We start from the raw sequence: 26,392 nt of genomic DNA on the forward strand, positions 1-26,392 counted from the left end.
GCGTTATGTCTGAAGCAGACTTACTTCATCTTCATTTAAGACGTTAAACTGCAAATGTTTAAACGATGAGGATCTTAGATGGATAGTACGAAGATAAAAATATTGTTTCTAATATAGTAAAACGTGTGTGGTCACATAAAGTGGAAAATATCTATGTGTACGTGACGTGTATGAACAGCGATTGCAAATGCAAGCGTATGTAAGGAAAACACAATAATATTCTATTCCTAATCGGTATGGTAACGCTTCGTAATTGTTATTTATTTTTCATATGAGAGGACTGACGAGTCGTTTTAAAAATAAGTTAAAATTTTCTTTAGGATTAAATTCGAACCAGCGATCTGTGGAAAAATTGTAATAAAATTCGACGGTCTATCCCTCTAACATCTGTGCCGCCGATTAACTGCAGTTTAGTTAGATAAAAGGACAATTTTCACTAGGAGTTTGCTATCGACGCTATTTTTTGTCGAAACAATGGAAAAGCATTTGTCGGACGTAAGGTAATGTTAACTTCACAGTGCAACATATTTTTAATAGGTTAGTGGAGTTGTGCGTCGACGTGATGCTCTTGCCAGTATAGTGCAACCATATTTTATGCGTGTCCTCATTCTTTGTAACACTTAAAAACAAGTTTTCAAGAATTTTTATAGGTGTATTTGTACAGTATGGTACTACACACCATTTCTAACACATTTTCCGAAACGTAAATTCAAAAACAAGACTTCACTCTGAATTAGCATTATGACAGAAAGAGCAGCGATCTACCCAGTGACGTCACAGGCATCGCATGACTAGAATGGAGCGTTTAGCGTGCTTTCAAATTATTTGAATTTCATTTTCGTTTTTATAACAGGATTCTGCAATTCAAGAGGAAAAAAAGCATGTTCGGAGCATAAAATAATTTAATTAATTATTTAATACAATTTCCAGAAAACAGTAAAATACCCTACTATTAACCGTTATGGGAGAACGCGCTGCACCTGCTATGTGGGATAAATGAGGCAGACTATATATCATCGGACTTCATGAAAAATGCTAATGCTGAAAAAGTAAGGTTTATAGAAATATCACTATAATGAGTCATGGTTACAAAATACTAAGAAAAATTATTTACAGAAGAATGGAACGGAAAAGCTAGTAGACGTTGGCTGTGGGCTAAATAAGGATGGGATCTAGAGAGATATAGAAACCAGTCAGGCAACGTTGGTCCTGTGACTTATTTGAAAACATAAAGAAAGGCTTGAAACTACAGCATTTGTAGATTTGGCAAAATATCTTTCGACCAAGTTGACTCGAATACATTACCTATAATTCTGAAATTAGCAGCGATAAAAAACAGTAATCAATAGATCATATATAACTTTCACCAAAACCACACTGCACTTACAAGAGTCATACATATAAGGTGAAGCCAGTAATTGAGGAAGAGAGTAGCCTACTGCCCATATTATTGAGCTTGTACACAGGAGCAAGCATTAAAGGAAACCAAGGAGAAATTGATAAAAGGAATAAAAGTTTACGGAAATTAAATCATTGAGGATTGTGATTGACAGTAATTGTGGCAGAGAGGATGAAGAAATGGGAAGATAAGTTAAACGTAGTTGATAATGTCTTGAAAAAAGTCAAAAAATAAATCTCAACTAAGTAAATCACAGCATTTCTGATGGAATTAGTTAAGGAAATGTGACACTTCACGTAATCGACGATGTTGATTACTTTGGTATAAAACAGCAGAAGTCGATATGAAATGTAGACTGGCAACAGGCAGGGAAACTTTTCTGAGAATGGAAATATGTTAATACATAACACAAATTCTTACTGAAAATATGTTTCATGAATTGTAATGTTATACAGAAGTTAAACATGGATAAGAAACAGTACATGCAAGAAGTCAAGAGAAGCTTTCCAAAGCCTATAGAAAAGACTAAATGGGGAAGACACAATAACAGAACAAGAAGTACTGAACAGAACTGAAGAGAAAAGAGCTTTATGGCTCAACTTGACTGAAGGAACAAACAGGTTGAGGGACACATGAAGGAGTAGTTAAGAGAAATGTAGGAACCAAAAGTTATAGGTGGAGTCTGAGCTCTGAGTACAGAAAGCAGCCTCAAATGGATGTGAGTTGCAGTAGTTGTGCAAGGCTGAAATACTTGCACGGGACAAAGTGAAGAGCCGGCTCCACCTAATGGTCAGAGTGAAGACTAAGTAATTACAGCAATGAAACAGAAAACGTGACTCATCAGAGAAGATCAACTTATGACACTGTCATGAATATTCAAGTGGTTTTTTTTTCTGATGCCTTGCAGCTAACAAGGGCCCATGCTCCAACTCTCTACTGTATAATCCAACAGCAATGTTCACGAAGCTGTTGCGACAGACTTTGGTCCCCGTAGTCTATTCAGACAGAGAGATTATTTCACTACAGCATTTCAGTTTACCTGGGTGCATAGGAATACAATGTTTCCAGATAATACGAGGGTTGACTGAAAAGTAATGCCTCCACCTTCGTAACTCTTCAACAGTCGGCAGCATTGGTATGCGGTTTGTTCCGTAGCCTCTTCTCTACAGCTCCAGGTGGCGGGAAGCCTTAGCATTGAACAGTTCTGTTGTTACAGTGTGAAGTATGGAACTCTGCGCAGACGGTCGGTCAATGCGATTTAAGCAACGTGCAGTCATTGAATTCTTGACAGCAGAATGTGTCACCACAAAGGAGATTCATCAGAGAATGAAAGTAATTTATGGTGATTGTGTTGATGTGAGTACTGTTCGTCATTGGGCGACTAAGTTTAAAGATGTGAAGACGGTAACATCTGACGTGCGTGACAAACAAAGAGTTGGACGTCCTGTGACGGGAACTTCTCTCGCGTTACGAGAATGAAGGTGACACTTTTTTCCATTCGATTGTGACAGGAGATGAAATGTGGGAACACCATTACGACCCAGAGACGAAACGTCATTCTGTGGAATATCGACACAAAGACTCGCCCCAGAAAAAGAAATTCAAGACGCAGCCCTCAGCTGGAAAAATCATCACTGTGGTCTGGGTTGCAGATGGTGTTATCCATGTTGATTTCCTTGGTCGAGGAACAACAATAAATTCGGGAGCGTTACATCACAACGTTGCGAACTCTATCACGACGGCTAACAAGGGTTCGAAACGAAAGGGAAATGTTTTCCTGCAGCATGACAATGCCAAACAACACACTTCACGTACCACCACAGCAGAACTTCAGAGACTGAATCTCACCACCGTACGGCATACTCCATACAGTCCACATTTAGCACCTGACTTCCATTTGGTCCCGATAATAAAAGACGATCTGCGGGGACATCATTATGCATTTGATGAAAACGTTGCGAGAACTGTGAGACTGTGGTTGCGGAAAGAGAGTTTCGACTTCTTCCGTGACGGCTTCAGAAAACTTGTTCATCGTTGGCAGAAATGTATCCAATTGGCTGGTGATTATGTGGAAATGTGAATATTTTAATTAATGATCACATACTAGGGATTATTCCCGTCCAAACCCAATTAACGAAGTAGGAGGCATTACTTTTCATTCTACCTTCGTACAATCCCAAAATGAGGAGCTCTCCAAAATTCACAATGTTCATTTTTTACATTGGGGTCTACAGTTCACTCAATCGTCATTTTAACGGCTAATGAATGATAACAGTTACAACTTAACCTTTGTCATTATGACAGCCCCTAGCACGCTCCTCCTTCAACATAATGCCTGGGGTCACCTTTGCGCGGAACAAGTATAGCCTCCTGCTAACCGCTGAGATCCACATTACCCTTATGCACTGAGAGCAACAGCCCGTGCAGAATGTGGCCCAGTGCTGGCAGCTGACGACTCTGGTAGAGTGCGTCACGAGAGCCAGTTGTTCGATGACACAGACATAATTTTACCTCATCTATTCACGTCAATGTAAAACCAAATCGTCCTGAGACTTCGGTAAATTCAACTAGCTGTTTCCCAGTAATTCAACTTCTTTTGGAACTACGATGAGCGCTGGAAACAGAAGCTACAAAATTAAAATTTGGGTAGTATGTGTAATTAAGTGTCCAAACTTGGTCCTGAAAGTATTTTGACATCATTTGGTAGTTTCAAAATTATCGAGGAAAATGTATATTTTGGCATTAATACCAGGAAAGGTATTAACCATCCACTTAGTTTAATCCAGAAATTGGAAATTTTGGCATCATATTCAACTAGTAAATGGAATCTGATCGTCGGAAGGACACAAATAACGAATTTTCTATTTAATAAAAATTCTGTGATACTTCCTAGTTCTAAATATATACCTACATTTAATGTATGGTATCTCACCATATTCCTGTTTAAATGCCTTTCTAAAGCAGCTGCGGCGCGTGAATTCCTAGATGTCACACTAATAACAAATGCAAAACCTTTCCCACAATGTCTCGTCACTTAAATTTGACACCACGATTTCGATAGCTGCCGACTTGAGTAATATCCTTGAAGAATATGTCGACTGTTCTATGAGCAGGGATTTATTGCAAGCGATCTTTCTGTCTATACAAGAATATTAGCTAAGTTTACTGATGTTTTTCTCATACGTTCGTGTTGTAACCTAGTTGTTGTGACCGTGTATTTCAATAACTTTATATTGTAAAACGCCAGTCGTAAATTTTTTCGAAATCAACACAAGCGTGTTGTTGTAAATTGTAGAAATGGAAAAACTCTTACCCCACAGCGAAGTGAAATTAGGCCTAAAGGCTCGTCAGGCTTGAACACTCAAGTTGAAACATCTTCCCGATAGTTAACAAGATGTTGCTAATTCCTCTTACCTTATCTTTGTGTTGCTTAAGCGAAATGTATCTTGGAGGCAATAGAATCGTTCTGCAGTCAGCTTCAAATGTTAGTTCTACAAATTTTCTCAATAGCGTTTCTCGAAAAGCACCTCGCCTTCCCTCCAGGGTTCCCATTTGAGTTCCCGAAGCACCTCCGTAACACTTGCGTGTTAAAAATTTATCAGCCCGTCTCTGTATGTTTCGATTAAAATGTGACCTAGTACGGACAATAGACAATCGAGCAGTACTTAAGAGTAACGTCCCATATGCGGTATCCTATACACATGAACTCCCCAATAAACCAAATCTCATTATTCGCCTTACTCATCACAGTCCACAAATGATCGTTCCATTTCAAGTCGCTTAAAGGGTCTAAGGCTTCCATTCAGTCTCTTGTTGACCAGTCTGGTGTGGCGTCTCAAGATACCAAAACGGCAGCCGAAGTTCTAAATTTTACGCTGAAAAAATTCATTCACACAGGGGAATCGTACAGAAATTCTGTCATTTGACCATCGGGCAGACTCCCGTGTGGACAACATACTAATAAGCTTCCCTGGCGTAGATAAACAACGGAACGATTTGAAAACAAATTGCCGCCCGGAGTGGCCGAACGGTTCTAGTCGCTACCGTCGCAGCTTCGAATCCTGCCTCGGGCATGTATGTATGTGATGTCCTTAGGTTTGTTAGGTTTAAGCAGTTTTGAGTTCTACGGGACTGATGACCTCAGAAGTTAAGTCCCATAGTGCTTAGAGCCATTTGAAAGCAAATAAATCAGTACGTCTAGATGGAATCTCATATCCGTTTTACAATCAGTACTCTACGGCGTTGACCTCTTATCTAGCCTGCATTTGTCGTGAATCTCTCGCCCAGCAAAAAGTCCTAACGACTGGAAAAAAGCGCAGGTGACTCAAGTGTATAAGGCCGGCGAAAGATCGAACCCGCAAAATTACGCACTAGTATCCCCAACGTGGGCTTGCTACAGAATCCCTGAACACATTTCCAGTTCGAACATCGCCCATAGGACGCTGGTGCAGGCCCTGATCTACGATGTTTCCAAACCAGGGCAAAAACTTGATAGTGGGGCTCAACCCCCCCCCCCCCCCACCCCACCCCTTTCCCCTAGAGTGTTTGAGGCAAGACGTCAAAAATAAAAAATAAACAATCGATTTTTCAAAAATATGTTCATTTTGTAGCGCCCACCTTTCTGAAGAGTTTCATATATAAAACATATATGTTCGAAGAAATATAAGACATGTTATTTCTACGTCTACATCTACACAGATACTCAACAAGCCACCGTCCGGTGCGTGGCGGAGGGTACCCTGCACCAGTACTTGTCATATCGTTTATTGTTCCACTCGCAAATAGAGCGAGGGAAAAATGACTATCTATATGCCTCCGTATAAGCCTTAATTTTTAGAATCTTATTTTCTTGGTCCTTACGCGCAGTTTATGTTGTCGGGAGTAGAACAGTTCGGCTGTCAGCTTTAAATGCCGGTTCTCTAAACTTTCTCAGTAGTGCTTCAGGAACAGTACTTCGCCTTTTCACCAGGGATTCCCATCTGAGTTTCCAAAGCATTCCGTAACACTTACATGATTTTCGAATATACCACTGAATTTCTTCATCTACATCTGCATGGATACTTTGCAAATCACATTTAAGTGCCTGGCAGAGGCGTCGATGTATTCCTTCAATTCCACCTGATACAGATCCCAAAAATTCGAGAGGTACTCACGAATAAGTCGCACCAGCGTCTTATATGCGGTCTCATTTACAGATGAACCACTCTTTCCTAAAATTCTCCGAAGAAACTGAAGTCGACTATTCCCCTTCCCTACCACAGTTCGTTCGACCTGATGTCACTGTGAAATGTTATGTCCAGGACACTAGTAACATTGTATCCGAACATCACAGGTTTGTTCTTCCTACTCATCCGCATGAACGTACATTTATTCATATTTACGGCTAGATGCCATCCATCACACCAGCTGGAAGTTTTGTCTAAGTCGTCTTGTATCTTCCTACCGTCACTCAACTACGACACCTTACCGTACACCACGGCATAATTAGCGAAGAACCGCAGATTACTACCCACCCTGTCCGTCAAGTCATTTATGTATACGGAGAATTACAGTGGTCCTATCGCACTTCCGTGGGGCACTCTTGATGTTAATCCGGTATCCGATGAACAGTCGCCGTCGGGGGAAACGTATTGAGTTCTAACACTTAAGAAGTCTTCGAGCGAGTCACATATCTGGGAGTTTATTCCATATTCACGTACCTTCGTTAATCAGTCAGCTACCGTGTCGAAAACTTTTTGGAAAAACTGTGAATGTGGAATCTGCCTGTTGCCCTTCATCCACTGTTCGCAGTATATCGTGTGAGAAAATGGAAAATTGACTTTCACACGAACGAAGGTTTCTAAAACCATATTGATTCGTTGACATAAGCTTCTCTGTCTCAAGAAAGTTTATTATGTCCAAACTGAGAATATGAGAGTATGTCAAAGGATTCTACAGCAAACAGAAATTAGGGATATTGGTCTGTAATTTTGCGGTTCCGTTCATTTACCCTACTTGAATAGTTGCGTAATATGCACTTTCTTCCAGTCGCTTGGGACTTTGTGCTTGGCAAAACATTCACAATAAATGCAAGCTATGCAATGGGCCATTGCCGTAGAGTACTCTTTGTAAAATCTAACTGGGATTCCACCTGGACCTCGCGATTTATTTGCATTCAAGTCTCTCCGTTGTTTCTCTGAGCCAGGTATGCTTATTACTGTGTCGATAATACGAGAATCTGTCCGATTGGCAAATGAAGGTACGTTTTTACGATTCTCCTGAGTGAACGATTTCTTGAATCTGAAATTTAAAACTTGGGCTTTCGTTCTGCTATCTTCAACCGCCACGCCAGACTGGTCAACAAGGGACTGAATGGAAACCTTAGATCTGATTACGGATTTTACGTAAGACTAGAATTTTCTAGGGTTCTCTGCCAGATTTTTTGCTGATGTGTGACGGTGGTAGCTGTTGTATGGTTCGCGTATAGATCTCATTTGTATGTTCCCGTTTGAAGCAAGAGCGCTACAGGCTCTGCTTTCTCAGCATCCGCCATGGTGGGCCGTTTCCATTCTTTATCCACTTACTATGAACGTCACTCTCCAGACCACGACTCACAATCTGCATAATCTTTGCCCGTAATTCGTCTATATTCATCTTACTGGAACTAAGTGATGCCAGTTTACTGCGTAAGTGAGATGCTAATAAATGCTTATCTGCTGTAACTAGCAGAAACATTCTCCTAGACTTGTTGACTGATTTATTAACTTTCGTAATCATAGTTGCTATAATGACATCACGATCGGTAATTCCCGCTTCTTCACTGACATTGCCGATAAGACCTGGCCCTGACATTGTCGATAAGGTCCGGCCTATCTGTAGCTACAAAGTCGAAGAAATTTCCATTGAGTGTGGGCTGACGATATAGCTGCTCAAGACAATTTTCAGGAAACGTGTTCAGAAGTATGACTGTCTGGCTGTATCCACCGCAATTAATCCATAGACATTCCAGTCTATAATCGGCAGGTTAAAGTCGCTTCCAACTAGTATTGCATGATTTGGGCATTTACGCGCTGTTGACCATAACTTCCAGAACTGTCACAGCAGAGTCGGGTGACCGGTAAAACCATTCAACAGTTAACTTGGTTTCACGTACACCTGTTATAAGCGACCAGATGACTTCAATGTCACACTCAACTTCGACCTCAAAAGCAACAAATTTTTATTTCTACTGCAATGAACATCCCCTCCCCCCCCCCCCCCCCCCCCCACCCTATGGCCTCTAATTTGTTTTTCCTATTTACATTCCACGATTCGCTAAATATCTCACAGGTTTCAACATCCGGTTTCAGCCAGCTTTCATTCCCAAGAATAATTTGAGCTCGTGAACTTTGGTTTCAAGTGCAGTACGACGCCTCTTCACACGGAATTCTTCTATCGCACGTCACAGTATTTCGCTCCATGAAATCCAGACGTGTGTATTTTGTAATTAACACAGTGAACCTATATTCAGGACAGTGGAAATTAAAATGTCCTGTCGTGTCTCTCTCGATCCCAGTAGGCCGGTTTGGCATCTTACCCCCGTTACAGACAACTCGCAATTAACACTGGGTGGGATTATTTGTGACCGGGAGAATAATCTTCAGAAAATTTTCACTGTTCTTGCCTATTACCTAATAACTTCACCTTTTGTGTGACAAAATGTCGTTGTCTAATACTGAAAAAGTCGATAATTCGAATAGTACCCAAGAGTGGTGTAGTTTCTCGATTTGATTACGTTTATTTTGTCACTGTCTGCTACGTAAAAGGGAATAGGCCTCTCTAATATTTCAGCAATTATAACACATGCCAAATAACAAATTTTTATCTAACTAGTATATATAAATAACACGACAGAACATAAGTCATGAAGAAACAGTGTCAAATACGTATTAAGCTTATCACAGGCAAAAGTTTATGCTAGGTAATAGTTTCACATTTCATTTATATCTTCCAGTTTCTCAGAGGTCTAAAAGTGGTAGCGGTACGTAATGTTTATATAAATTTGGAAGCGTCATATTCTTCCATAAAATTTGTGTGATTTACTGTCTCTTCTCCCTCGTTCTAACAAACAATCTTGTCATCACTAGTTCTGTAACTATTCCTGTCACTGTCAAAATTTATTCTCCGGTTAACTTCGCTAACCCTGCCGGAATCACCAGTTGTGCGACTGGATTCGTGATTTCCTGTCAGGAAGGTCGCAGTTCGTAGTAATAGACGGCAAATCATCGAGTAAAACTGAAGTGATATCAGGTGTTCCCCAGGGAAGCGTCCTGGGACCTCTACTGTTCCTGATCTATATAAATGACCTGGGTGACAATCTGAGCAGTTCTCTTAGACTGTTCGCAGATGATGCTGTAATTTACCGTCTAGTAAGGTCATCCGAAGACCAGTATCAGCTGCAAAGCGATTTAGAAAAGATTGCTGTATGGTGTGTCAGGTGGCAGTTGACGCTAAATAACGAAAAGTGTGAGATGATCCACATGAGTTCCAAAAGAAATCCGTTGGAATTCGATTACTCGATAAATAGTACAATTCTCAAGGCTGTCAATTCAACTAAGTACCTGGGTGTTAAAATTACGAACAACTTCAGTTGGAAGGACCACATAGATAATATTGTCGGGAAGGCGAGCCAGAGGTTGCGTTTCATTGGCAGGACACTTAGCAGATGCAACAAGTCCACTAAAGAGACAGCTTACACTACACTCGTTCGTCCTCTGTTAGAATATTGCTGCGCGGTGTGGGATCCTTACGAGGTGGGATTGACGGAGGACATCGAAAGGGTGCAAAAAAGGGCAGCTCGTTTTGTATTATCGCGTTATAGGGGAGAGAGTGTGGCAGATATGGTAAGCGAGTTGGGATGGAAGTCATTACAGCATAGACGTTTTTCGTCGCGGCGAGACCTTCTTACGAAATTTCAGTCACCAACTTTCTCTTCCGAATGCGAAAATATTTTGTTGAGCCCAACCTACATAGGTAGGAATGATCATCAAAATAAAATAAGAAAAATCAGAGCTCGAACAGAAAGGTTTAGGTGTTCGTTTTTCCCGCTCGCTGTTCGGGAGTGAAATAGTAGAGTGATAGTATGATTGTGGTTCGATGAACCCTCTGCCAAGCACTTAAATGTGAATTGCAGAGTAGTCATGTAGATGTAGATGTAATTTGTCCCACGTTTATTCTCCGGTTAGGCGTCATTACCTATTCGTACAATGCGTTTTCCGCGAAATTCCGAGAATAGAACTTACGCGGCTGCTAACCGGAAACTGTACAACTGTCCATCAGTAGTGTAGCAATCTGGCAAAAATTTTCTGTCAAAATTTCATGTTACTGGATATCGCCGAGAAGGTAATATGTAATCTTTTTTACCTGTTATTCCTGTTAGTCGTTTATTTCCGCTCTGGTAGTTTGAATCCACGGATTTCGCTAATAATTATGACATCACTAATCATTCGCACACTCAATCAACAACATTAGCAGTGATTGACATTCCCCGTTGGGTTTTTTATTCGGCCCCGTTAATATAGCCGAGTCGCCTTTTGTCTGCGGGAAAGTTTTTTTACTTCTTGAAGCGACGGGCAGTCCTCTGGCAGAGACATCACGTACACTATGCACGGATTCTAAAGACAACTTATGATTAGTTCAGAAATCAACTTACAACATGTTCAAAAATGTTCAAAAACCAACAGTGATGCGTTTCAAAGTCGTATGAAAAATCAATAGACCAATATGCTCTGGTTGCTAGGAGGTTTGTGAAACAAGGTTTTTTCCTCCTTTGGCGATCCCGGTTTGCTCGCCTCCCCTCCCTTCCCTCCTAAACCCGTTCCTGCGCTAGTGCGACCTATTCTTGAGTACTGACCGAGTGTCTGGGATCTCTACGAGGTCGGGTTAGAGGGAGACATCGAAACAATTCTAGGTGGGCTAGATTTCTAACTTATATATTCCAACAACACGCAAGTGTTGCGGAGAAATCAAACGGGAAATCCTGACGAGAAGGCGACTTTCATTCCTAGGAATACCACTGAGAACCGACAACTGAAGCTGACTTCCGAACTATTCTGTTGTCTCCAACATACATAGCGTGTAAGGACCAGAAAGGTAAGACACGAGAAACTGGGTAACATAAGGATGCATACATATAGTCGTTTTTCCTTCGTTCTGTTTCCGAGTGGAACAGGAACGGAGATGAGTATTTGTGGTATAGGGTACCCTGCCTCATATGCCACAAGGTGGAGTGCGGAGTATCGATGTAGATGTAGATACATCCTCACTAAACATAAGGGATTTTTCAGTATTTCAGTATTTACATTTAGCAGCTCTGGAAGTTTTGCAATTAGTAACTAAAATGTAACCGTTACTTTCACTATTTACAACAGCAACATCTTGTTAAATTCAAGTTAGATGTTTCAATTTACGTTTGCCAGCGCAGCACTGCACCCTGAAAGAGCTGCTAAATGCATGACAAAGGAGACCAGAATACCATATAAAAGAAACAGAACTAAAGATGATGAAAACACAGAATGGTTCAAATGGCTCTGAGCACTATGGGATCTAACTTCTCAGGTCATCAGTCCCCTAGAACGTAGAACTACTTAAACCTAACTAACCTAAGGACATCACACACATCCATGCCCGAGGCAGGATTCGGACCTGCGACCGTAGCGGTCGCGCGGTTCCAGACTGTAGCTCCTAGAACCGCTCGACCACCGCGACCGGCCATAATTTAGAATGTAGGACAAACATTAATTTCATCCACTAAGTATTACTGAGTTTTAAATTTCTTTTTCACTTAGGGGACGCAATATACTAATTATCTAGTTAAAGTTTCATTCAAATGTCAATTTTGAGATATTCAACTTCACCGCGTGGAGCGAGTCGGCACGGTAACTGAACGTGTTCGGTCAGAGGTTTAGTTGCTCTCTGTAATAAAAAACTGAATGAACGGATCGACGCCGGCAGCTGTGGCCGAGCAGTTCTACCCGCTTTAGTCCGGAAGCGCGCCGCTGCTACGGTCGCAGGTTCGAATCCCGCCTCGGGCATGGCTGTGTGTGATGTCCTTAGATAAGTTAGATTTAAGTAGTTTAGGGGACTGAAGATATTCAACCTTTTTTTGAATATTCACGTTAGGAAACTCTTTTATCTATTTTTATTCGAGTAGATGTGTAAGCTTATGCCACCTACACTTGACAAACACCCTCTGCTTCGTCGCTGTTTAGAGTCTTCACTAGAAAAATGATGAGAAATTTTACTAGAATACGTTAGAGACTGTTCTTCGGAACGTCCCTGGGGTTACAGCAGGTGTGAAGAAACCCGGCGCAGCGAGCTACACAGGCCGGCACGTGCTGTGCGCGGCGAGAGCAGTGGGGCAGCAGCCAGCAGCCAGACTCCTGGGGGAGTCGTGGGGCGAGGAGCCCGCCGTGGCAGTCGGCCGAGCTGCGAGTCTCGGGAGGGAGTGCTGCGTGACGAGAGGAACCGTGCTACCAGTTACTGATAGCTTCCGCAACTGCCTTTTAGTGTACTGACTACATCAGACTGGAAACTAAGCTTTTGAGACTCGTGGTCGTCACTTTGAAAAAATAATATGACCTATGTTGCTGTTATGTGGCCATGTATGCCCAGTATGCCGTCATCGACAGGGGTAACATAAGGAGTGCCCCAGGGATGTGTGATAAGACTGTTACTATTTTCCGTATACATAAATGATCTCGCAGACGGTGGCCAGCAGTTTGTGGTTGTTCGCTGATGAGCCTGTGGTGTACAGGAAGGTGTGGAAGACAAGTGACGGTCGGTTGATAGAAGATGACCCACACAAATATGGTGTGATGAGTGGCAGCTGTCTCTTAATGTGTAAAAATGTAAGTTAATGGGATGAGCAGGAAAACAAACCCGTAATGTTGAGATATAGCACTAGTAGTGTCCTGCTTGACACAGTCGTGTCGTTTAAGTACCTGGGCGTAACGTTGCAAAGCGATATGAAATGGAGTGAGCTTGTGCAGATTGTGGTAGGCAAGGCGAATGGTCATCTTCGGTTTGTTGGGAGAATTTTACGAAAGTGTAGTTTATATACTAAAGGCGATCAGCTACAGTCGTTACCTGTAGATTCTACCAGCTTGCAAGTGTTACAGATACACTTCGAGAGCTCAAGTGGAAATCCCTGGAGGGAAGGAATCGCTCATTCCGAAGAACACTACTGAGAAAGTTTAGAGTACCGTGAAATGAGGCTGACTGCAGAAGGATCCCACTACCACCAATATACATTTTGCGTAGGGACCAGGAAGATAAGATACGAGAAATTAGGGCTTATAAGAAGGTAAATAGACAGTAGTTTTTCCCTCGTTCTCTCTGCGATTGGAACAGGAAGGAAAACGATAGTTGTGATACAGAGTACCCTCCGCCGCGCACCGTATGGTGGCTTGCGGAGTATGTGTGCAGATGTAGATATACCCATAATACAATAAATATGCTTTTCGGAACGAGGAATGTAATATGTGGCAAATAATAAATGAAACGACCGCATGACGAATATGTGTTCAGACATCGCGGAATAGCTTCTGTGGTACCAGAGAAGGGTAGAGGGCAAAAGCTGCAGGGGAAGACAGAGACTGAAACATATCGAGTTAATACCTATAATTGAGGACGTAGGGCAAAAGTGCTGCTCTCAGATAAAGAGGCCGGCATAGGATGGGATGTCGTGGTGGGTCGCATCAAACCAGTCCTTATGAAAAGGGGGTATGCGAGACTCCTCAAATGCCGCTGGAACTGCACCTTGAAATATCTACCCTTTAGCAACTAATTACCTATATTGAGCCGGTCGGTGTGGCCGAGCAATTCTAGGCGATTCAGTCCTGAGCAGCACGACCTCTACGTTCACAGGATCGAATCCTGTCTCGAGCATGGATGTGTGTGATGTCCTTAGGTTAGTTAGGTTTAGGTATTTCCAAGTTCGAAGGGACTGATGACCTCACATGTTGAGTCCCATAGTGCTCCGAACCATTTGAACCATTTTTGAACCATCACACCTTTAAGGAATACACATAACTTGAGACAATAGTACATCAAATAAGCTGTTGAAAACGTAATCAACGGAAATATGTACAATACTGGTATTGAGTCACATCTTTCTTGCAGCAGTTCACCAGGGAATTTTTCCCAACAGAATGAAATATATCATTCTATGATTTCTTGAAGGAAAGGCAACCCACGCAAAACAATGACTGATCTTAGCAGGATGCCAGAAACGTCACCTACTACATACTTTTCTAGAGTAGGAAATTATTAGAATAATTTATTCATACAAAAATGAGCAAATTTCTTGAAGGCTCCGTAGTCATTAAAAGAAAATAAGTTCCCTTTCAGAAGAATGTTGCAGTCATATCTTAGGACACGTAAACTAGAAGTATTTGTCAGTAAGTATAGTCTGTGGTTTCACCGAAGCCCTTGTGTTTATCACAGTCTCCTATTAGCAAACGCTACCACTATACCATCAATAGCTCGTCAGCTAATTAGCTCAAATCCTGTCCTACAGACAGTTATTGTCTATGGTATCACATTAATGTTTTGTATAGTTTTAGGTTCCTTTCTGTCTTCCGTATCCAGTCTATGGTAACAACCTGGTAACGGGACGTAAGTGTAATTTAAATTAATGACTTCGGCGACGCCAACAGGATGACTAAAATTGTGTCAGCTACAGACCAATAACTTCCTTTTCCTGTTTGCCTCATGTCTACCATAAACTCCCTATCAGCCAACCTACCTCAGGCCAATTACATTCAATTGCCCTTCAACCATAAAATGTAGAATAAGCCATATTTATGTACAGTAATGAACTGTTACATGAGGTATATAGCACAAAATTCGTAGGTATTCACTCTTATTACAACTGAAATGGAAATGTAACTTACTTAACACTGTGAAGAGGTAACTTGAGGGGTGTTTTTTAATGAATTTCTCTCGTTGTTGACCAGAGAGTCATAAAGCTTCCTTTTTTGCTTGTTTACGTTCCATTACGCGATAGGTGGCTAATTTTTCAGCGAACTTGGCTCTTACTCAAATTATCTTTATTACCCAGAGAAGACTGAGTAGAACCATTTGTAAAATTAATGCGAGGTTCTTCCCTATTAAATTATCTAGTTGTGAACATTTACCACTGCTCCAAAGTTCACAGATTTTCTCGTGTGGATTGTTCTAACAAACTCTATTGTAAATCACATTAAGTGTCCACATGAGCTGTAACAATGGCCTAAGGAAAGGACTGAAAATTCTGAAGTTGATGAAAGGATACAATGCTGTTGAAAGCTGAAAGTTGATGAAAGGAAAAATGCTGTCATGAGTCTGAACCAGCTTCGCACTGATCTTGAAAGCATAAGACACAGGAAACCGTTTTCTAAACACAACCCTAACACTTCTGTTAGGTAGCTCCTGGTACTCGTGATTTTGTAAAGACAAATACTTCATACTTTTTGATTGGTTACATATGTACTGTGAATGCAAGGAGTTTATTATGATAACATTGTGTAGATAATGCCAGGAGAGTTCGCCACTGTTTGTATATCACCATTGTGTTTGTAAAGTAGCAGCTTGTTCAATTGTTGTCGATTCGTTACTTACTTACTTGCTTTTTACTGTTCATGTGTACTACTGATCTACATTGAACAAGCATTTGTTTGTCAAAATGGTAGTGATACATTCCACAGCCGTGGTGCAATTATTGGTGCAATGATCTATGGAACATGTATACAATGGATAAATAAATAGCATTCCAACTACTAGAGTACATAATACTGAAAAGCAATTATGTTACAGAGATTATCCATAAGAGTCACAAGATCAGACTGTGACTCGAAGCAGTTATTAAACCAAGAAATAAGACAATCACGATGAGATGAGATAGCTGCGACTGAAGTTCTTGAACCACTTAAGTGGGCCAAGGAATAGTGGAACAATAATAGGATGCTTACCTGGATTACCGGTTTTGAAACGATGGACCGTGACTTCAGGATCAGATCCTGAAAAAGAAATTAATACAAATCTCAGTGGAAAAACTGAACATGCGTTTCACGTCTTGCTATAACATTGTTATTCTTTATAATACACAGAATTATAAAAGAGAAAAAGAAAATTTTTTACCTTCGAACGAATTTTGGTCACTGAAGTTAATAGCTGTGGCTACTGTCACAAAAATGTAGATGGAAAAGATGATGCTTCTGCAGGCCATAATGAAAGGACGCAAGTACTGAGCCAAGTAAAGATATTTTCCCTCCAAATAAATTCATAAAATGTGCGCACTGTTGAACAACCTGTAAGTTTATGAATAAATATACTTACACAACTAATTTCATTTCTACACGTTATATATCAACTAGTAAAATTAATGTTTCAACCTAACTTAGATTACGTTACATAACAAAATTCGCTGTGGCCAATATATGCTGACTGGTTCTGCTTAAATATTAACCGCAAATGTTCCGAAGCAGCTGAGTTATCGTAATTCTATTTACATCTGATTAATTGTGAGAAAGTGCGAAAACAGAAAATCTGAAGGAGAAAATACCGTTGATGACGCACAAGAGGTTCTAAATTCAAATACAACGGAGTGACACTGCCGTCCAATAGCAGGCGTTTGGATGATATAAACAATAAAAAAGGCCTGGCCAAGCGAGCCGTAAAACAACTACATTGTACCCTCTGGAAAATATAACATGCAGAACACAATATAACATGTAGCAATTCATTTGAAAAAGTGTCAAAACGTATAGAGCAAGGTTGTGGTAGCTTACAGACTGAAAGACCTCCTGTTGGCTGTCGAGCTTTTCAGAGCATTCACACAAGGTTGGCGCCGGTGTCGACACCTGGAACGTGCTGACATAAGGAAAGTTTCCAACCGATTTCTCTTACACAAACAGTTGACCGGAATTTCCTGGTGACAGGTTGTTGTGATGCCTCGTGTAAGGAGGAGAAACGCGTACCATCACGTATCCGACTTTGATAAAGGTCGGATTGTAGCCTATCGCGATTGTGGTTTATCCTGTCGCGACATTGCTGCTCGCGTTGGTCGAGATCTAATAACTGTTAGCAGAATATGGAGTCTTCACAGGAGGGTAATATGGAACGCCGTGTTCAAACCAACGGCCTCGTATAACCAGCAGTCGAGATGATAGCCTTCTCATCCGCATCCCTGTCAACAGATGGGGACGTTAGCAAGACAACAACCATCTGCATGAACAGTTCTACGACGTTTGCAGCAGCATGGACTATCAGCTCGGACACCGTGGCTGCGGTTACCCTTGACGCTGCATCACAGGCAGGAGCTCCTGTGATGGTGTACTCAACGACGAACCTGGAATGGCAAACCGTCATTTTTTCGGATGAATCCAGGTTCTGTTTACAGCATCATGATGGTCGCATCAGTGTTTGGCGACGTCGCTGTGAATGCACATTGGAAGCGTGTATTCGTCGTCGCCATACTGGCATATCACCCCGCGTGATGGTATGGGGTGCCATTGGTTACACGTCTCGGTCACCTCTTGTTAGCATTGACGGCACTTTGAACAGTGGACGTTACATTTCAGATGTGTTAACCCCCGTGGCTCTACCCTTCATTCGATCCCTGCGAAACCCTACATTACAGCAGGATAATGCACGACCGCAGGTTGCAGGTCCCGTACGCGCCTTTCTGGATACAGAAAATGTTCGAGTGCTGCCGTGGCCAGCACATTCTCCAGATTTCTCACCCACTGAAAACGTCTGGTGAATGGTAGCTGAGCAACTGGCTCGTTACAGTACGCCAGTCACTACTCTTGATGAACTGTGGTATCGTGTTGAAGCTGTATGGGCAGCTGTACCTGTACACGCCATCCAAGCTTTGTTTGACTCAATGCCGAGGCGTATCAAGGCCATTATTACGGCCAGAGGTGGTTGTTCCGGCTACTGATTTCTCAGGATCTACGCACCCAAACTGCGTGAAAATGTAATCACATGTCAGTTCTAGTATAATATATTTCTTCAATGAATAACCGTTTATCATCTGCATTTCTTCTTGGTGCAGCAGTTTTAATGGTCAGTAGTGTACAATTTCAGACCGCACGGAAAGAAAGGGCCTACTCTATTATAGTCACAATGTATGCCAGACACAAGATGGGCAAAACGAAAATGGCAACAGACTCCCTGTAAACTTCAGTAGAAAATTAATAACCAAACAAACAGTTTGAGCTACCATAACGCAGAAGATATCGAATGAAAGCTAACATGTATAAATCGCAAAAGGTAACAGTTATTTATTTCACACGTTCTAAAAGTTACACCTAATTTTATAAGACTATTATTGAGTAAATGTTTGACGATTCGACACAAATGTAGGTCGTTTTCTATATTGTAACTCCCACCCTGCCTATACCAGTTTTGTTCATGTAGTAATCAGTCAGATTATAATCGCTCCAAACCATACAGATGTATGTTGTTGTTGTTGTTGTTGTTGTTGTTGTCTTCAGTCCTGAGACTGGTTTGATGCAGCTCTCCATGCTACTCTATCCTGTGCAAGCTTCATCATCTCCCTGTACCTACTGCAACCTACATCCTTCTGAAACTGCTTACTGTATTCATCTCTTGGTCTCCCTCTACGATTTTTACCCTCCACGCTGCCCTCCAATGCTAAATTTGTGATCCCTTGATGCCTCAAAACATGTCTTACCAACCGATCCCTTCTTCTAGTCAAGTTGTGCCACAAACTTCTCTTCTCCTCAATCCTATTCAATACCTCCTCATTAGTTACGTGATCTATCCACCTTATTTTCAGCATTCTTCTGTAGCACCACATTTCGAAAGCTTCTATTCTCTTCTTGTCCAAACTAATTATCGTCCATGTTTCACTTCCATACATGGCTACACTCCAAACAAATACTTTCAGAAACGACTTCCTGGTACATAAATCTATATTCGATGTTAACAAATTTCTCTTCTTCAGAAACGCTTTCCTTCCCATTGCCAGTCTACATTTTATATCCTCTCTACTTCGACCATCATCAGTTATTTTACTTCATAAATAGCAAAACTCCTTTACTACTTTAAGTGTCTCATTTCCTAATCTAATTCCCTCAGCATCACCCGATTTAATTTGACTACATTCCATTATCCTCGTTTTGCTTTTATAGATGTTCATCTTATATTCTCCTTGCAAGACACTGTCCATTCCGTTCAACTGCTCTTCCAAGTCCTTTGCCGTCTCTAACAGAATTACAATGTCATCGGCGAACCTCAAAGTTTTTACTTCTTCTCCATGAATTTTAATACCTACTCCAAATTTTTCTTTTGTTTCCTTTACTGCTTGCTCAATATACAGATTGAATAACGTGGAGGAGAGGCTACAACCCTGTCTCACTCCTTTCCTAACCACTGCGTCCCTTTCATGCCCCTCGACTCTAATAAGTGCCATCTGGTTTCTGTACAAATTGTAAATAGCCTTTCGATCCTTGTATTTTACCCCTGCCACCTTCAGAATTTGAAAGAGAGTATTACAGTCAACATTGTCAAAAGCTTTCTCTAAGTCTACAAATGCTAGGAACGTAAGTTCGCCTTTTCTTAATCTTTCTTCTAAGATAAGTCGTAAGGTCAGTATTGCCTCACGTGTTCCAACATTTCTACGGAATCCAAACCGATCTTCCCCGAGGTCCGCATCTACCAGTTTTTCCATTCGTCTGTAAAGCATTCGCGTTAGTAATTTGCAGCTGTGACTTATTAAACTGATAGTTCGGTAATTTTCACATCTGTCAGCACCTGCTTTCTTTGGGATTGGAATTATTATATTCTTCTTGAAGTCTGAGGGTATTTGGCCTGTCTCATACATCTTGCTCACCAGCTGGTAGAGTTTTGTTATGATTGGCTCTCCCAAGGCCGTCAGTAGTTCTAATGGAATGTTGTCTACTCCGGGGACCTTGTTTCGACTCAGGTCTTTCAGTACTCTGTCAAACTCTTCACGCAGTATCTTATCTCCCATTTCGTCTTCATCTACATCCTCTTCCTTTTCCATAATATTGCCCTCAAGTACATCGCCTATGTATAAACCTTCTATATACTCTTTCCACCTTTCTGCCTTCCCTTCTTTGCTTAGAACTTGGTTGCCATCTGAGCTCTTGATATACATACACGTGGTTCTCTTCTCTCCAAAGGTCTCTTTAATTTTCCTGTAGGCAGTATCTATCTTACCCCTAGTGAGATAAGCTTCTACATTCTTACATTTGTCCTCTAGCCATCCCTGCTTAGCCATTTTGCACTTCCTGTCGATCTCATTTTTGAGACGTTTGTATTCCTTTTGGCCTGCTTCATTTATGGCATTTTTATATTTTCTCCTTTCATCAATTAAATTCAATATTCCTTCTGTTACCCAAGGATTTCTAGCAGCTCTCGTCCTTTTACCTACTTTATCCTCTGCTGCCTTCACTACTTTATCCGTCAGAGCTACCCACTCTTCTTCTACTGTATTTCTTTCCCCCATATCTGTCAATTGTTTCCTTATGCTCTCTTTGAAACTCTGTACAACCTCTGGTTCTTTCAGCTTATCCAGATCCCATGTCCTTAAATTCCCACATTTTTGCAGTTTCTTCAGTTTTAACCTACAGGTCATAACCAATAGATTGTGGTCAGAGTCCACATCTGCCCCTGGAAATGTCCTACAATTTAAAACCTGATTCCTAAATCTCTGTCTTACCATTATATAGTCTGTCTGATACCTTTTAGTATCTCCAGGATTCTTCCATGTATACAATCTTCTCTTATGATTTTTTAACCAAGTGTTACCTATGATTAAATTATGCTCTGTGCAAAATTCTACCAGACGGCTTCCTCTTTCATTTCTTAGCCCCAATCCATATTCACCTACTACGTTTCCTTCTCTTCCTTTTCCTACTGACGAATTCCAGTCACCCACGACTATTAAATTTTCGTCTCTCTTCGCTACCTGAATAATTTCTTTTATCTCATTATACATTTCATCAATTTCTTCATCATCTGCAGAGCTAGTTGGCATATAAACTTATACTACTGTAGTAGGCGTGGGCTTCGTATCTATCTTGGCCACAATAATGCGTTCACTATGCTGTTTGTAGTAGCTTACCCGCACTCCTATTTTTTTATTCCTTATTAAACCTAGTCCTGCATTACCCCTATTTGATTTTGTATTTATAATCCTGTATTCACCTGACCAAAAGTCTTGTTCCTCCTGCCACCGAACTTCACTAATTCCCACTATATCTAACTTTAACCTATCCATTTCCCTTTTTAAATTTTCTAACCTACCTGCCCGATTAAGGGATCTGACATTCCACGTTCCTATCCGTAGAACGCCAGTTTTCTTTCTCCTGATAACGACGTCCTCCTGAGTAGTTCCCGCCCGGAGATCCGAATGGGGTACTATTTTACCTCCGGAATATTTTACCCAAGAGGACGCCATCGTCATTTAATCATACAGTAAAGCCGCATGTCTTCGGGAAGAATTACGGCTGTAGTTTCCCGTTGCTTTCAGCCGTTCGCAGTACCAGCACAGCAAGGCCATTTTGGTTAATGTTGCAAGGCCAGATCAGTCAATTATCCAGACTGTAGCCCCTGCAACTACTGAAAAGTCTGCTGCCCCTCTTCAGGAACCAAATGTTTCTCTGGCCTCCCAACAGATACCCCGCCGTTGTGGTTGCACCTACGGTACGGCCATCTGTATCGCTGAGGCACGCAAGCCTCCCCACCAACGGCTAGGTCCATGGTTCATGGGGGGGACAGATGTATGTAGAAATATATATTCACACATTCATTTTAATTTTCGCATCATTGCGAAATTGTGCATACCAAGTTATGCGTTATTTCCATTAGGCCTCCTTCAGACTGGAGCTAATTGAGGCTAATACACGGAAGGAATATCCGCTGACAGCTTTCCACTGTCCATCTGTTCACAACAGTTCGCTTGTCCCGGTGACCTGGCGTTCACTCTGGAGCGAACACACGAGAACACGACACAACCTATGAATGCTGAACCGCTTTTAGTAAAACCATACAAGAATGACAATTCATACAATTTTTAATATCAGATCATCCCTACACACAAAAAATTAAATTCTTTGTAAAAAAATGGGAACTTTGTTTGACCAGAAAACTTTATGTGGCGTACACCTTTCTTATGCTCCACTACTTTCAAATAAGAGAAATGTACTGTTGTAACTGGAAACTCTCATGCGGTCAGTCGTGACTCATTGTATTAGGTCATTTCATCAAATATCTTGTTTAAAAATTAAACTTTAATTTATGGATCACTATGAAATAAATGAATAACCACCCACACCTCGTCTCTTCACTGCACTGTACGGTGGCGGGGAGCACTCACACACGCACCGCTGTAGCAACAGCCTCGCTACAGCTCTTGTACCTCCCCTTCCCCCCTCCCCCCCCCCCCCCACGCACCTACCAGCCACTCTCCTACGTGTCTGACCGCACTGCGTCAGCACCCGCACCGCCGCACCGCCGTAGCAACAGCCTCGCTACAGCTCTTGTACCTCCCCTCCCCCCTCCCCCCCCCACCTACCAGCCACTCTCCTACGTGTCTGACCGCACTGCGTCAGCACCAAGGGGAAGTCGCAGTGTTTGTCGACACGCTGACCGCTTCCTGTTGACAAACCGCTGTTTCGCAGTGCTAACAAATTATCTCACAACTTCCATGCTTGCAGCAACAGCATCAACAGCAGCGTCTGTCAAAAAACGCTAACGTGTATCTATATCTACATATTGTTGTTGTGGTCTTCATTCCAGAGTCTGGTTTAATGCAGCTCTCCACGCTGCTCTATCCTGTGAAAGCCTCTTCATCTCCGAATAACTACTGCAACCTACATCCTTCTGAATCCGCTTAGTGTATTCATCTCTTGGTCTCCCTCTACGGTTTTTACCCTTCACATTTCCCTCCAATACGAAACTAGTGCGCCCTTGATGCCTCAGAACTTGTCGTATCTACCGATCCTTTCTTCTAGTCAAATTGTGCCACAAATTCCTCTTCTTCCTAATTCTGTTCAGTACCTCCTCATTAGTTACGTGATCTACCTATCTAATCTTCAGCATTCTTCTGGAGCACAACATTTCGAAAGCTTCTTCTCTTCTTGCCTAAACTATTTATCGTCCACGTTTCACTTCCATGCATGGCTACAGTCCATACAAATACTTTCAGAAAAGACTTCCTGACACTTAAATTTGTACTCGATGTTAACAAATTTCTTCAGAAACGCTTTTCTTGCCATTCCAGGCTGCATTTTATAACCTCTCTATTTCGACCATCAGTTATTTTGCACGCCAAGTAGCAAAACTCATCTACCACTTTAAGTGTCTCATTTTCCAATCTAATCCTCTCAGCATTACCTGATTTAATTCAGCTACATTCCATTACGCTCGTTTTGCTTTTCTTGATGTTCATATATGCATATATATCCCGCAAGCCACCCAACGGATTGTGGCAGAGGATACTTCGTGTACCAATATCATTGCACATTTTTCCTGTTGCAATCACGAATGGTTCGCGCAAAGGACTATCGGTGAGAAGCCTTCGTCTGGGCACGAATCTCTGATTTTATCTTCACGGACTTTATCGAGATTTACATAGGAGGGGACAATAGCTGTTATTTCGAAATGGATATACAGGTTTTAACGTATCGTAGCATTTATTACATTCAATTTACAATTATAAATAACACATCAAATGAAAGAGCAACACAAACAGTTTCGTTTGTACAGCTGTGCGCAAAGGGAACAGTATGGAACGACCAAGAGTGACTGAAGAACGTGTTGAAAAAGTGCCAGTCTCTTACACGTAGTCCCAAGAAATCGGTTTGGAAGGCTAGTCGCGAATTAGCAGTTCCAGTAACGTCTGTGTAGAGACGTTCAAGGTGACGCCTACAACTACGTCCTTGTCGAAGCAGTTTAATGCCTACAGACTACGGTTTACGTGCCAACTTTGCAAACGCAATGCTGCTACATGACGATAAAGATTTTCTGAATTGTGTAGTTCAAATGTGTACACACATAATGTGAATTCAATGTCTTGTGTGCCATATCCTGGGGAAAAGTTTATTAGCCTTTCCTTTTCGAGCCGACCGTGCGGTTCTAGGCGCGTCAGTCTGAAACCGCGAGACCGCTACAGTCGCAGAGTCGAATCCTGCCTCGGGCATGGATGTGTGTGATGCCCTTAGGTTAGTTAGGTTTAAGTAGTTCTAAGTTCTAGGGGACTGATGACATCAGATGTTAAGTCCCATAGTCCTCAGAGCCGTTTGAATCATTTTACTTTTCGATGAAAAGGATATTTCTTACCTTCTCAAGTGGAAGACGCTGAACAACAGAACTTTATTTGGCAGCCAGATGTTGCGCCACCTCATGAACTCAGTGGGCGATTGGTTGAATGACGCCGTACCCGACCACTGGACTGGCCTTTCACATGCGGTCTGACAGCGTACAATTTTTTCATTCGGGGATTCTTAAAGGATCGTGTGTATGTGTGTCTCCGCTACCAGCTAATCTAGACGACTTTAGAAGCAGCATTGTTGCAACAATTACTCCAGACACACTGATCAAGGTTTGGAAAGAAATCGCCTATTAGATCGATATGTGACGAATGTGGTCGCAATGAACTCTTCAAGAAAAACTGAGTTGGTTTTTCATTTGGCCCATTATTTAAAACTGTAAGTTGAATGTCATAAATGCTGCAGAACCTTAAAACCTGTATATTCATTGTGAAACCTCCTGTATATTGGTCGGCTCTTTCAGGAACACACGCTCCTGGAACGTCTAATAGTAAACCACAGCGTGATGTAGAACGCCTCTCCTACAACGTCGGCATCTGGAGTTGCCAGAGCATTCTTTTGCGCCTACTAAATGAACCTGTAACAAAACACGCTCAACTTCTTTCGATCTTCTCTATGCCCTCTATCAATCCCATCTTCAATCCTATGTGGCATGAATTCGTGACTGACGTGCAGTTTTCAAGAACTCTTCGAACGAGTATTCTGCAAGCCACTTTCTTTGTTGATGGACTACATTTTCTAAGCATTCTTCCTATGAACCTAAGTCAAGGCATCTGCCTTTTCCAGAATTTATTTCATGTAGTCGTTCCGTACGGATACGCTTTTACATAATATCAAACTTCGTACTTTATAATGTCAAGTGGATAGATCAAATTTTAGTTTCGAATACATTTAGGCTTCACGCCTGCCCTTCCTTAAGCTGCTTTTGGTTCGTTCGGTTTTCGTTGGCCTGTGAGGCTTGGGCTCCGCCTAACTTCGCAGTGTGCCTCTCTTTGCTTTCCTAGGAGCTCTCTAGGATGGTCGTCGAACCACGCTTGATCTTTCCTGCCTCTCGCACTGGACACATTGCAAACTGCAAGCGACAGGGACTGGAGGTAACCACATGTTCTAGCGATATATCATAGCGGTCACCGAACTGGACCATCCCGCAGCCTTCATGTGCCAAGTCAGCATTGCCAATCGTTTGCAGTTTCGCAAACCGTTGGTTGGTGTTGCGCTGCTGCTGCTATGGTTGTCAGTATAAACACCATTGCAGCTCAATTACTTTTGTCACATCTAGTTTGATAAGAACTTGCCTTTGCGACGTAATTTTATTCAGCCAAGGATTGTTCCAAAGAATGCTACGAACTTCATCAGGGGTACTTTTATTTCTACTTTGTTTTATAAACGTGGAGTAACAGTTTTTACACAGGAGGAAAGTTATGAGTGGTACATCAATTGATAACGTCCAAGTAGATTCCAAGTAAATGGTATCAATGATACATTTCACACGTGTTTGTTTTGATTGCACTGAAACAATAACAAAGTAGCTTCTTCCTATCTGATTAAACACAGCAAATATTGAAAGCCATAAAACTTGCCTGTGTTTTTCCTCTATTTAAACCGAAGTCAAGATATTACTGCCGGCAACAAATATTAGACTACGGTGAATAAAGTTCGCACATTCCAC

At 41.7% G+C, this 26,392-nt stretch overlaps 1 protein-coding gene across 2 annotated transcripts in view; it reads right to left on the reverse strand.

The window, feature by feature from the left end:
- LOC126284648 (CARD- and ANK-domain containing inflammasome adapter protein-like) overlaps window positions 1–26,392 on the reverse strand; it is a 67,384-nt gene that overhangs the window by 39,581 nt on the left and 1,411 nt on the right. Inside the window, exons 2-3 of one of the 2 annotated variants that reach the window (XM_049983735.1) lie at window positions 16,538–16,707; window positions 16,390–16,416 (exon numbers count right to left, since the gene is read on the reverse strand). In XM_049983735.1, the coding sequence (XP_049839692.1) occupies window positions 16,390–16,416; window positions 16,538–16,625 (115 nt within the window). In that variant the 5' untranslated portion in view covers window positions 16,626–16,707. Of the gene's footprint in view, window positions 1–16,368; window positions 16,417–16,537; window positions 16,708–26,392 lie in introns of both variants that reach the window. The other variant, XM_049983734.1, reaches the window with a different exon arrangement.

The sequence above is a fragment of the Schistocerca gregaria genome, chromosome 8 (assembly GCF_023897955.1).
Source record: "Schistocerca gregaria isolate iqSchGreg1 chromosome 8, iqSchGreg1.2, whole genome shotgun sequence".
NCBI lineage: Eukaryota > Metazoa > Arthropoda > Insecta > Orthoptera > Acrididae > Schistocerca > Schistocerca gregaria.